The following is a 14,369-nucleotide window of genomic DNA, read 5'->3' as shown; positions in this document are numbered from 1 at the left end:
AAGGAAACCATTTCTTTAAAAGCTGCTTGGTCCTCGTCAGTTGTTTTACTTGGTTAAAAAGTTTGGTCAAAAACAGTTCCCTAACTTAACAAAAAGAAATACAGGGCCTGGGGCTATAAGTCATGAACAGCATCAGGGTGTTTTTGCAGTAGATAACAGGAATGTGAATAATCTCTTGGGCATGCATTGCAACTGCCAGGGTGACTTGGCACTAGGTACTAAAAGCCCACCGTTTAGAACAGTATTGTTTTAACTCCAGGTTTGAAATCAGTGGTTTCATCACATTTGGGTTTATTTCCTCTGTTCTAGCTTTGTCGCTTATGTTTAGATTTTTAAATGAAAAAAAAATTTTTTTTCAAAGTGCTGAAATATTTTCAGTCTTTAAGGAACCAGCTGCAAATGCCATTTTCATTTAAAAAGTCATCCTAGATCAGATAGTCACTGTCAACTCAAAGGCTTTCCTGTAATCAGCAGGAGAGGCTCCTGTTATAAGCAGACCAGGTAAGTGTAATGGAACGGACACTGAAGGCCAGGAGCAGTGCAGAACATCTGCCCGGCTAGCTGGCATGCCAGCCCTGCAGGGGCACAGCGCTCATTGGAATCTGCTGGCTGGAGCTAAGCTGGAAGGGAGCTTGATTACGGAGAAATTGAGCAACCTTGCCTTGACTTGGAGTGACTTCCTCTGCCTGAGATAATCCAGGAGCACGGAGTAACTAATGAAATGGGTCATTAGACCCAGGAAGTTTTAGAACCTGGAATCTTGCAATTAAATATCCATTTTATTAGACCTTTTGCCTTTGTGACCTCAGATGAAATGGATCAGGAGTGGCCCAAGCACTCACTGTTCTGTGATGTCGTGGCACTTTTCTGAAGTGTTATTTTTTGTTGCAGTACTTGTCATTTATATACCCATAAATTTCCGCGATGCTTTCTTTAGATTCTTTATATAAATATGAGCATGTCTATGTTTGAATGTATTAGCTGTGTTCGTTTTCAGAAGTTCATTTGTACTGTTGATATCTGGAAGCTGGACCCTGGTCATTTGTGACTGTGACTCCTTGGCCTTGGGCTTTCTGTACATTTAACAACATACATGTACTGCAAAAATATAACAGTAATACCAATTAGGAAAGAAATCACCCACAGACCAACCACCCTAACCAGTTACCTTTTCTTCATTTTCCATTCCTCTTCAATTCTTGGCCAAATGTATATGAAATTTTAATAGAGTTGTAATGTTAGAAAATATTTTTTAAATATATGCTTTTTAAATTTTAATGTGTTGTCATAAACATTTTTCCTTATTGCTCTATGGCATGTGATTTTTAATGGTTATGTTGAAAAAATTCGTGTATCATGCATAATAATGTATCGTACATATTCACCCCTGTATAGTTGGTATTTAGGTGGTTATCTCAGTGATTTTGCTTTAATGCCCTAGTAAACACCCCAACTTTTCTTCTTTTTAGAGTATTTCCTTAGGATAATTCCTGAGAGAAGAAATATTTGGTCAAATGGCATAAAAGATTTCATAGCTTCTTAAAAGACATTACTAACGTGATTTCTTCATAATGTGATTTCCAAAGGTTCTGTGCCAATTTCTGTTCGTTGGAATCTTTTACATAGTTAAAGCTTCTCTTTACAGGCCAGCAGTAGAGTGTACCATACTCCTATTGACATTCAAACTCACTTCTAGCTTTGACCTCTGAAATAGAGGCTCAGTTGGAAATTCCATCCACCGGCTACAGCAAGCCTCAGAATTCAGGTTCTTTCAGCACAACAGCTGAAGCCTGGAAAGGCATGGTCTGCCCTTTGGACTCAAGGTCTTTCCCATTTTCTTGTTCAGTAAGCTTCCTGTGGCATTCTGTCAGCCCCTGGATAGTATGGGGAATATATGTGGTTGTGCCTTGGGGCCTAGAATTGTAGCAGTTGAAAAACTCTTAGAGGGATTTATTAAATCTAAACCAGATTCTGTTGGCTTTCTGTGCTTGACTTGGAGTCTCTTCCATTATGGTAGTTTTTACAGAACACTTCTGAATAAGAAATAAATTCCAAATATCTTCCCCCCCCCCCTTGCCAAACTCCACCAGGAAACAGAATCTCATTATTTCAGTTAGAATTTATTAATAGTGACCCTCTCCAGCACTTGGAACTTTTCAGGTTAGGCTCACACGGCTTCTATTTTTACTCTAGTCTAAACTGTGGTCATATGGATAGCAGAATAAATACTGGAATATTCTAGTTTGGAGGGGGAGAGGTAGCAATACTTGTAATGACATGGCTGCAAACTTCTTGCTCCCCTCTGTTTGATATTCCTAAAAAGGAAGAAAGCACAATGTGGAGTACATCTGTAAGTAATGAACATTTTCCTTCTGTGTGTCATGCATATTCAACACAGTCCCACTCAAAAAGTCCCAGGCGTTGTTTTCATGTACATTGCTTCAGAGATCCCTATTTTTGTTGCCAACAAATTAATTCAGTACAAAGGTTGCTTCCCTGCTCTCTCTGGATCAGGAATCTGAACTCATTACCACAAACAGAAATAAGAATTGTCAGTGTGTTCTGCTTTTTGGGGTTTTTTTTTGTTGTTGTTGTTGTTGTTGTTTTCCCCTACTTGCCTTTTTCCTAGTTCCTGAGAAAAAGACTTTTTTGTTTAGTATGAACAGTAAACCAGTTTCAGGAAGGGTATTTTTAAAAAATGTCTCCATTGACTTTTGTAATACAAGTGTTTCCAATTCTAAAGTTACAAAGGGGCATAAAGTGAAAATTTTCTCCAGGTGGAATATTTTGCTTTTTATTAATTGTTTCTGTAATTATTCTAGGTTACAAAGTATGAGATGTGCTAAGAATTTGGGTGCAGAAGCTTAGACTTCTTTCTGCTGGATTTATTCAGTAAGGGCTCTTCCTCATGAGATGGTGGCTAATGAAAACTGAGAGATTTGGGCCACCAGAGTTTGTAGAATGTGGTGCCGATTTGTTGGCTATTGGCAGATGAGTGTATACTCAGTGTTTGTGCTCAGGGCTGTTCATTGTTACCAAGTTATACGTTAAGGAGAAATGACATCAGGGGACTTCCATCCTGTTTTGTGTGTTATATGCTTGCGGGTGGGGGAAGGGTGCGTCATTCCGTTAAATAAGCAAGCGAGATCCTTCTGGATCATCCTATCTGAGATGCTATTTTAAATTTACCCAACAAACCACTTATTGAACCCGGTACTGTTCTGTAGAATCAATAAACCTTGTAGGAAGAAAAATAGTTTTGTAGCACCAGATACCCCAACATATATACAGTGAGGCACCTTTTCTGAAAATGATATTGATTATATTGAATCAAAAATACAAGTTTACATGAGGCAAATAATCCTCTGGCAAGATTCTTTTGGGTGAGGGGGGATTAGCACGCTGATTATTGCACTGAGCATTTTATTGAAAGATTTTATTTGAGCGTTGTTGGCTTAGGAAATCTGACTGCTTTGAACCAAGTTTAGTTCTTTTTTAAAACAAAGAGGAGAATTTCCATAGTTAAGTATACTAACTCAGTGCTACCTTTTAAAACACTCTTCAGCCATTTGAATGTTCTCCCAAGACTAGTGCTGTGCGAGGCTCTTTGGAGGCATTCTTAATGAGTTGGAGGTTTCTTCTAAGGTCAAACATCTTTTCCAGCAGTCCTCCTCACAGAATAAGATAGAATTCCAGTTTGCCCATTTTTAAACAGAGCAGGCTAGAGAATATTGATCTATTTTTCCCAGATGTGGGGTAACTATGTAACTTCTTTACAAGGGATGGTTGTTTACTTTCACCAAATGGCTTACAGCTTAGATTCAATCCATCAACATTTGACTACTTCTACGCTTTGTTGGGCCTTTACCACTGGTTCCTAGGGCACAGTGGGAGGCAAAGGAGGGGTGCAGAAAGCATCACACCTGGTTCCTGTTCTTGGACCTCTTTAAAGAACACACATTCCAAGTGGTGAGATGAGACTCCCACTCTCTGAGCTATCCAACAGGAAAATCCAACGTCAGTGGTGTGTTCCAAATGAGTAGTTCAGACTTGAAGGACTGTAAAGAAATACAGTAGGAATTCTGTTATCACCCAGGCCTTGGTTTGTTTCAAAAGCTTTATGGAACTAGTGGAATATCTCCAAAGTTGCCTGTGATTTGACATTTTTCTGACCAGTCTCAGTCATCCTTGTACCTCACACTTCACACCCAAATACGATTCTACCTTCATATAACCTGCTGTGGTTTTTCCCAGAATTGGTTTATTTTCCTAATATGCATGAGTAAATAATTTAAGGTCATTTCCCACTTTATGGAAGGTATGTTGAAGTATTTCTCAAAGAGATTTTAGCTTTCTATATAATTAAGTGCTATTACAGACGTTTGAAGCAGTTCTGAACTAAAGGCCTTTCCTAACAATTTCTTAAATGGGGGGATTTAAGAATTTTCTTTCATGTGTGACCTCACATTTGACCTTGGATTTTTTTTCTATGGATGATTTGTAGGTAATACATACAGGATAGTAGGCTAAGCCTGTGAAATTGCTAGGTACCAGCTAGTTCTCTGTAAACAAACCCTTAAATACAGCTTGTAAATACAATAGTATGTGCTTAAAACTTGGCCATATGTAACATATTCCCTTGAATATCCCAGCAATATCTTTTTCTAACAATAAACATAGGGTTCTTTCCGTCTGTTTCATTTTTAGTTTGGATGGAGCACCTGCTTGTTAGAGGTAAAGCCGTTACTAAAAATTAATGAATGGCAGTTGGTGTACATGGCCCCAGGCATTCTCCATGTGGGGGATTTGCAGGACATTAGGCAGAGAAGAAACTCTCAAACCAGAGCTCTAAACTGTTAACGTAATTTTACCCTGTCTAAGATGCCAAGTATGTGAGTTCTGAAAGATGTTAAATAGATATTCTGCAGGGAGGATTTCCATGGTCAAAGTCTGGAAATGCTGCATTAAGCAAAGTTCACTATGACTATTGTAGTTCTTCTCTGGGCTTTTCTTATGATTCCGTGTGGATCATGAGAAAAGGTGAGTAAGAAGTAGACATAGCCTGTTGGTCACTCTCAGTGACCTACTCTGTCAGGTCCAGACTCCCTGCCCTGAGCTGTCTGACTTCAGGCAAGCCTCATATCCTTAGTCTGTGTGGAGACTGAGATGATTACATGAGCCAATGCTCATAAAATGCTTAGCACAAAATGCCTGGCACATAAATAAGCACGTAACAGCTACAGTGAATCCTTTTGGACCCGAGGCTGAATGGCCTGATGTCATTCATGTTGTGGGGCATTACAGTCAGCAGAGAGAGCCCAGAGTTAGGTGTCAAGAGCTTGGACCAGATGATTTTGAGCTACTTTGCCACGGTGGCGTTCTGTTTCTTCATTTTTGAAATAAATAGGTTATCTTGGTGCCTATAATGTTCAGCCAAGCTCTAAAATGATATGTTCTTTTGGGCTATACCTAAGCCAGAATTGGCAAAGTATCTGCTTAAAATCAGGTATATCATCTCTGAGTGATTGTGTGGCAGAGAGGGATTTTTAGCTAATTATCATTTTCTTAATAATGTATGTTAGCTAGTAATAAAATAGTTTACTAAGTGACGTGTATGCTAAAGTTATACTTTATATAAGCTTATATTTATAAGGTAAAGATAAAGATAAGCTGAAGTTAGAGCCTGTTTGGCACTTTGTAATCACCATAAAAGTTCATACACATTCAAGTGCAAATCATGGCTGGATGTGCCTTTATCCTAAAACGAAGAGGTATCATCTAGGTGTTTGTGTTCTCTGATTTGATTCAGAAATGTATTATTAGGCCACAGGAATATTTTCTTTTTATATTCAAATGCTAATTTTTTTGAAAGTTGGGTCCAGGGGCCTGGGGTATTCATAAATGTTTAGATTTTCTACTTTCTGATTTTATTATTAACCTAAGTTTTAACCATAAAGCAAATTTAACACTTACTGCTTTGAGTTTTAGTTGTTGTGACGACTATGTTGGTTGCACTAGTTTAAAACATTTGGGGCTGAGCCCATGGCGCACTCGGGAGAGTGCGGTGCTGGGAGCGCAGCGACGCTCCCGCCGCGGGTTCGGATCCTACATAGGAATGGCCAATGCACTCACTGGCTGAGTGCCGGTCACGAAAAAGACCAAAAAAAAAAAAAAAAAAAACATTTGAAGGACCTTCGCTTAGTAGGTAAGGAAGTGTATCTTTCAAGGAAGGCTTAGGATTTCTAAATAACCCGTTTCCAAACTGGCAGTTTGAAACATGGTATTTGTTCAATGTAGGCTTTACCTATATGAGAAAAATCAAGCAAGTAGGTTTGTTCCGTTGCTATCCTACAAATGGTCTTTGCTGAGAAAATGGACAGGTTGTAATGCTTCTCACTAAAATCAAGACTGGCACACTTGGTTTTTGTTTGTTTGTTTTTAATGCATTGCATCAACATTTTATATTTCCATTTTTATTACAAATATCATACATTTGGGCTGAATCATTTTACTATCAAAATCTAGCTTTTATCATCAAATGTGGAAGGCCTAGGTCACTGTTGTTTTCCTCAGTTTTCTATCCTTCAGGAGATTTATTTCCTCTTAGGATTTTATATGTCACCATGTCTCTTGGTGATTTTTGTCTCAGAACCTGGGGTTTGGGTGGAGAAAGTGGTAGCAGCAGACACTGGAAATGCAGGTGAGGCCATATGGTAAAAGAACTTCTTTCTATACTAAGGAGTTTCTGTGTCATCCTGTAGGTGACAGGGAGCTAGTAAAAGGTTTTTAGCAGAGGAGTGATGTGATTATGTTTAAAAATGGTCTCTCTGCAGAGAATGGCTTCAAAGGTAGAGACTTGGGCAGTGGCCAATTCAGGAGGTCTTAGTGATGGTCCAGGCCCAGGATAATGAGGTTTGCTGAAGTTGTGGGGCTGAGGAAGGAGGACGGAGTTAGGAGACAAACCTGTGTTGTGCCTTTCTTCTAGGCATTGTGAGCATACAAAACTGAGTCAGATGTGCATTTGCTTGGGAATGTAGTCTATGGAGGCAGGTGTAGTGCTTCAGTTTCCCTGGCTGAACATGGCATAAAGCAGACCCTTCTCTCTCTGTCTGCAGCAGATTTTCCTCTCTATTGTACCTCGTTGCTTTCCACAGCTTCTCTTTGCTCCCCTGTGTTCACATCTTGCATCAGCCGAAGGGGAAAGGTCTGAAAGACCAGCTTTGTTTTTCTTCCAGCTTGTACTCTGAACCCTGTTAGCCAACAGTATTGGCACTGCCTCATAGCAATGGTCAGTCCCAAATTAAACAACGTCGTTATGAAACCCTGCAGTCAGGCTGCGGCTTTGGACTTCCGGTCTGTGCCTCTGCGCATTTCCTTCCAGCAGCTCAGTCCCATTGAGCAAGTGAGTGTGTGCAGAGTATGTTCTGGGTTTTCTGCTCTGTGCAGCAGACCACGTATAAAATCGGTTGTTTTGAGTCACCCCTTTTCCTGGTCTTGAAAAGATGCACACCTTCTTGTCCCAAGGGAATACTGGTACATAATTCATTTCCTTCTCCAAGCCTGTAATTGCAAAAACCCTTTCAGCAGAATACGGAGCCTTCATAAAAGGAATTTGTCATGTTTGGAAGGGTTATTTGTTTAAGGGAAAGACAATGGAGCTGTTCTTTGAGCATTATCTGCCATAGAGTGAAAGCGGTGCTGCTTATTATTAAATTAGACTCTCTGGAAGGATTTTGGTAATTCCTCCTATGTTCTTGGAGCCCCTGAAATCAGAGTGGGAGAGAACTATGAGCTTAATGTTAAAATTATTTGCACCACACTGAATGACAGAGAAACAAATACTTTTAGCTGCCTTTAAACACATTAAACGACCCCTCAGCCCCAGAACAATCCTGGAACCCTGCAGAACCTGAGTGGCTGAGGGCAAGCTGGCTTCTCTGGACAAGCCTGACCTCCACCCCAAGTCTTATAGTCACACAGGCCTGATGGTTACCTCCTAAGCAGGTGGTTGTCCTGGGGAAGTCAGTTTGCATGTCAGGTTGCCCAATGTGGCTGAACTGTGGGGTGGATAGAATTCTCTAGGAGGCGTTTTTGGCTCTTCTGCCTGTTAGTGGGACAGATGTGTCATCCCGACAGCTGGGTCATCTAATGAATAGAAATTCAACTTACACATAGGGATTAAGTATCTTAGTGTTACCCTTGCCACATCAACTTTCTTGGACAGAGCCAAGAGGAAAATGAAAGTCATTCAGTGTTAAGAAAAGGGAAACAGGTTACTGATGTAACAGGGAATTTTTTGCTTGCTTTTAAGACTCTAGGTTACTTAGGAAGATGAAGTGCAAGATATGGGAGGTTTGGGGCAGATGATCTCCTAGGCTTAAAATGTAGAGATTTTAACTATAGGAATCCTGGAGGTCTTATGACATGTGTTAAGTCTGAAACCTGAGTCCAAGGCCAACTTGGTTTAAGTAATTTCAGTGAACAAATATTTATTGAGTATCCATGCACTTTGAGAAGGACAGAGAGCACACACAGGTCATTCAAGACCTGCCTTCAGTGAGCTGTACGCTGCTGAGGGGCAAGACAAACACACATGAAACAATTAAAAATAACAGTTTATGTCTTAAACTGTTCATATGCTACAAAACCACAAAGTAGTACTAGGGGACATATAAGGGCTGGAGGAGTCAGAACCTGTTTTGTAGTAGACAAGACTTAAGAGAGGAAACCAGAGGGTCCTCCAAATGAAGCTCACAGGGCAAAGTTTAATACAAGCAGGACTGAGAATGGCTTTTAGGTGGGAGCACAAACAATGAGCGCTTCAACCCGAGTGTTTATTAAGCCCCTGCTATATGCCAGGCACTGTGATGGGACCAAGGGGGAGAGATGAATGGGGTATAGTCCTCGCCCTCAAAGGAGCTGAGCATCTAATAGGAGTCACTTAAGGTGATTATAAGCTGGGGAACACAGGGATCCTGATACAGTTCACAAGCTTTGGGGTTTATAGTCTGGAATGGTGATAGCCTTGGAAATGGGTGTCATGCAGGACAGCCTCAGATCGCAGAGTTAAGCTCTGACCATTCTAGCAGAAAAGTTCCAGCACACTCCTGGCTCAGGGTGGTCACTCGATGCCTGCAATCCAGGCCACTGGCGCACCAACGCCTAAGGTTTCAGGCCTCAGAATCTGCCAGTGTGATAGCACAAACAAAACAGATTGCTATACTTTTCTGTCCGTTGGCACCGAGGCCTGCAGAGAGCATAGGCTCAGGCTCATGCTACTTCAGCCTCTCTAGCCAGCGTCTGAAACTTGAGCAAACACAGTAGTACTACTGTTAGGGAGGACTGGACCTGTCTGTCCTCTTCGGAAAGTTGCAATGACAGCGACTGCTGGAACAGTTTTATTTTAAGAGGAAATCGAATGATGAAAGCCAACGTGGTAAGGGAAATGTTTTTTTATAATTTCTGTTAGGAACAAACATTCAATGTGATTTTTAAAAATAGGACAATAATGAGTATTGCCTGTTTCCAAATACAAATGTTGTTCAGAAGCTGCCAGTCTGCTTTATTTGTTTCTGGACTTTCATGAGATACTGGTGGTAAAATATCAATTTACTAAAACCATCTCCAATTCGTGCAAGTCACTCTTTTGGCAGGATTAGGTTGAATTTTAATACTAATACTAAACTCTTATTGAAGAGCTAAGAAGCTGTGGAACTGGTAAACTTAGTGACTGATCCCTCTCCATATTAAGTGTGTGATTTGCTATTACCAGGTGCCAGTAATATGAAAAGAATGTGCTCATGTGGGTTTATCTGTATTTGTCATTAAGGCTGTGCTAAGCCAATGAGCCCTAGAAGCTGCTCGCAGGGGCTTTGGCCCCTGTTGGATGAGCCCCACAGGTGCCACTGCATGCAGGGCACCATGCCTGGTTTCAGCGTAGATCTGAGCTGCAGCAGAAAGTTCTGGACTGTCCGGATGACTGGGCAGCTCTCATCTGTAGTGATAAAGCTCTGAGCTTGGCCAGGACTGGAAGTTTGTGGTGGGCCTTGATGGATCCCTGGGTGATTATTTAGCCTAAGCACCGTAATATCTTTGTATACATCCCCAAGAAAGTCTTAAGTGATTTGAGTGTTTTGTAGCTTTTCCAGTAAGGGGGCCTTACAGTGACTTTGTGACAAAGGGAATGCCTGGAATAGCTTTTAACTAGCATTGGGATGCCCAAAATTTAGACAAGCTTAGTGGAATATAAGAAGTAAGCCTGAGATAGGTGCTTAGGTCTCCAAGCTGTCTTTGTTCTATTGGTGTTTAGGCTATGTAGGCTTCCTGTGGGGGCATTAGTCTGTGGTCAGCCCTTGATTTCATGTAAGTTGTCAGGGTGCCCTGAGGAAGGCTGCGGCCAGAAATGTGGATTCAGAGGACCCTAGGAAAGGGGAGGGGCAGTCACCAACCATAGTGTAAAGCTGGGCAATAAGATAAAGAAGGTCATTTCTTAATCTCTCACCATCCTGAATCTCTTGCCTTTTCTTTCTCAGAGAGCAGAGCTGACATCGGATAAAGATATGTACCTTGACAACAGTTCTGTTGAAGAAGCTTCGGGATTGTACCCTATTGATGACGATGACTATGCTTCTGCATCTGGCTCGGGTAAGGCTGACTGCTTCTAAACACTCGACCCCACTCTGCATGTGTGTGCACACACATTTCACTGAACAGGCAGGATACAGTGCTTAAGAGCATGGTCTTTGGAGACATAAGGCCTGGCTGTGAATTCTAGCTCTCTACCACTGAAGCTGAGATCCTGGGAATTTAACTTTGCTGAGCCTCAGTTTCCTCATTTATAAAATGGAGGGTAATAATAGTCCTTACCACATAAAGTTATTGTGAGGATTAAAGGAGCTGACACATGTAAAGATCTTAAGAGTTTGCTGCTTGGCACATAGTGCTCTGTCAGCATTAGCTTTTAATTTTATTCCTAGACTTTTAGAGTGATGTCATGGAAACCAGCCTTAAAGAAATCCCACAAACACTAGTTTCATAAAACCAGCTACCTTGCATTAAAGGTTATAGATGAGGCCAAGAAGTTACACTTTTTTATTCCTAGTGTATTGCTCAAAAGTAGGAGGGAAAAATGTAGCAGCCTAGTCAAACGATTATATAATGATATCCTCAACTCCCTTGGTATAGTAGTTATCCATTATCTCTGTAATGCTGCATAACAAACCACCCCAGAACTGAGTGGCTTAAAGCAACAGTCATTCTTTTAACTGATTTTTATGCAGGTTGGCAACTTAGTCTGGGCTCACTGGGCTCCCTCATGTGTCAGTGTTCAGCTGCAGGTACGGTATGCAGCTTTGCTGATCTTGGCTGGGCTGCCATTTTGGGGGCAGCTGAGCAGACTTGGCCCTGGCCCATACGATCTCTCATCCTCCAGCAGGCCAGCTATTTGTTCACAGGAAGAGGCAGAGATTCCAAGACAGTAAGTAGAAGCATGCAAAGCCTCTTGAAGCCTAGGCTTAGCACTTGGTGCAGCATCACTTCTACGACATGTGATTGGTCACAGCCAAGTCAGAGGTCAGCCCAGGCTCCACCTCTTAATGGGAGGAGCTACAAAGTCACATTGCAGAGGATGTGAATACAAGAATTCTGGCCATTTTTGCTATCAATCATACTTCGTAAAGGTTTCACCTGTGCCAGGAAGTTGAGAAAAAGGAAGAGCTTGTGCATATTTTTAATTAACGGTCAAATCAGGAATTTGTGGTCAGCAGTATGCTGGAAAAGTCTTTGGACCTTTCTTGCTTAGGGTTTTTATTGTAGCTTTGTCAGATGGTAAAATTTATGCATGTAGATGTCTGACAATCAGATTGGCCTAGGCTTCAGAATGACCCAGAACAAATTAAAATCAGTTGTGTCTTTGGTAGAGATCTAGCCATATAAGTGAGTGTTTTAAGTTGGAAAATGGCAAGTCTGAGAAAGACAAGAGAGGTGGTGGCTGACCTAGTAACAGTGAGCTTACAATGCAATCCTAGTGTAAAAATAACCCTCATTATTCTTGGGAGAGTGCTGTATATCACATACACAGAATGAGTGTGAAAAGAGTTGTTCTCTGTAGCCCACAGCTCTAAAAATGTCTTTCACTAATGGCAAATTTTTTTTTTTAAGCACCTCAGAAGTGCTTTGTAACTGTCATCTTCAAAATGTCCCAGGAAATAATAAATATGGACACTTTTTTGTCTCCATTTCACAGATCTTAGGATCCAAGAATTATTAGTGATCTTTAGAAGTTGTCCAAGTCATTTTGCTGACTTCTGCCAAGATTGTCCTTAAGTTTAATTTAAAGAGAACAGGTACATAGTCCTGCTCCCCTGCCTGCCCCCTCTCCTCCAGATGAAAGTGGGTTGGAGTGAGTCATCTGAAATTCTGCACCCACTAATTGAATAGATAAAGCAGAGGCTTAAACATAGGCCCACGTTGCTTCTGCCACGGCTCTAGCCTTGAGTAGTTCATAGCTGTGAAAAAGATGAAGAGTATCATTCTTGACTTTAGAAACCACCTTGCACTGAACTGGAGATGCTGCTTTCCAGCTTAAAGGCATGGTAGTTATGACTAAAATTTGTGAAACAGTTACTGTGTCAGGCACTGTTCCAAGCCTTATAACATTCCTGTAAGGATAGATTCTATTATTTCCATTTTTTACATAAGAAAATCTGAGGTACAGAGAGAATAAGTAACTTGCCTCAGGTCACACTGTCAGCAGGTAATGGAGCTGGCCTAGGGACCAGGGAGTTGGGCTTCAGAGTGTTTTCTCTTTCAGTCCTTGCTGTTCTGCTTCTTCGTGTCATAAAACCCTACGACAGAATTAAGAGGTTTTGCCCAGTGGATGCCTAGTCCTAGCTAGAAACACTGGGATTCCCCAGGATTTTGGCCAGTGTATTATCTGTCCTAACTTCTATCAAGCTACATTCAGTGGAAAAGCAAATAAACTAGATAATAGCTAAAGGCCTAGAGGTAATTCCCGGATGAGAAGATGGGGCCATGTTACATATGTGGACTCAAGTATAGGCATTAGCAAATGTGAAAATCTTCATGAGCATTTCCTGTATGCGATGCTCTTGGGACACAGCGATGAGAAAGACTTGATCCCTATCCTCAAGGGACTAAGTCTGATGAGCGAAATGTAGAAATGAGAAATAAGTCTAATGAGTGAAATGTAGAAATGATAAATAATAATTATAACACCATGTGATGGGTGACATTACGTAGGGAAGTGCTGTACAACAAAAATTTAAGACTTAAATACAGACCTTTAGTTAAAGATGGTGGATTGAGCACAGATACCTTCCAGTACCTGACTAAACTGACAATAAGGAAATTGGATGTAAACTCACAAGGACAAACATAACAATAAAGGAGGCAAAAGCCACAATGTTTTGAAAGCTGGGGACCATATTGGCTAGCAGACTTGGCAGACTTGAAAAGGCTGAGTTAGCCACCAGTGAGGACAGCCAAGAAGAAACCCACTTAACACAGCCGAGTCCCCTTGGGGCCCAGGAGCCAGTGGCACTGAATGGAGAGTGGAAGTTGTACTAAACTCAGGACAGATGGCTGAAAGTCTGTTTAAGAAGCAAGTAGATTCCTTTCTTCCATCATTCAGCAAAGGGATTCATGCTCCCCAACTTCAGAGGAAAACTGGACATTTATCATCTGGAGACAATAAAACACAGGGCCTTTGAACTGGGGGGTACCTTACTTATAACAGGGAGAATAAGTTCTTTGGTTAAGAGTTATTTAATGCTGAGATACCCTCAGTTATCTCCTCCCAGTCAGTTCCCAGAACACTGACAGTCTGTCCTTTACCCTCAGGGTAGGGGACGAGGAGGCTCCCCTCTGGGGAACTGGACCAACTCAAAAGAAACAGCTCAAAGATGGTAGCACTGGGAGCTCTCCTGGCAGCACTGGGAGCTCTCCAACAGAGCACACAGTACTACCGTAACCTGCGATGGCCACATTGACACACCTCTCTTGTGGGCTCAGAGGTTCTCTCTTAAATAAGAAAAGAACCAAGGCTCCACAGACATTTATGAAAAACTTGTCACATGAAAGATAGAGACTTTCCCCAACCCCCAAATTGGGAGAGGACAGAAACTCACAGAAAGAAGAGAATTTACAGAAAAACGTATTAAATTCAGAGAGATGAGATAAGAAGATGCTTTAATGGTAAACAAAAACAGGATACTGTAAAATAGGAATATTCTGAGAGCATAGAGTTCTTAGAAGGGTGGAACTGTCATATTAAAAATTAAAAACTCCAACAATTAAAAACTCCTTAGAAGATGAGAAGATACAAAGGATATTTATTCATTCATTAACAA

At 41.2% G+C, this 14,369-nt stretch overlaps 1 protein-coding gene across 2 annotated transcripts in view; it reads left to right on the top strand.

Annotated features, from left to right (window-relative positions):
• Positions 1-14,369, top strand: part of SDC2 (syndecan 2) — a 114,157-nt gene that overhangs the window by 86,915 nt on the left and 12,873 nt on the right. Inside the window, exons 1-2 of one of the 2 annotated variants that reach the window (XM_063079719.1) lie at positions 9,340-9,436; positions 10,533-10,644. In XM_063079719.1, the coding sequence (XP_062935789.1) occupies positions 9,419-9,436; positions 10,533-10,644 (130 nt within the window). In that variant the 5' untranslated portion in view covers positions 9,340-9,418. Of the gene's footprint in view, positions 1-9,339; positions 9,437-10,532; positions 10,645-14,369 lie in introns of those variants that run through there. The other variant, XM_063079717.1, reaches the window with a different exon arrangement.

This window comes from Cynocephalus volans, chromosome 15 (genome assembly GCF_027409185.1).
Source record: "Cynocephalus volans isolate mCynVol1 chromosome 15, mCynVol1.pri, whole genome shotgun sequence".
Classification (NCBI taxonomy): Eukaryota; Metazoa; Chordata; class Mammalia; order Dermoptera; family Cynocephalidae; genus Cynocephalus; species Cynocephalus volans.
This window is presented reverse-complemented; position numbering and strand designations above follow the sequence as displayed.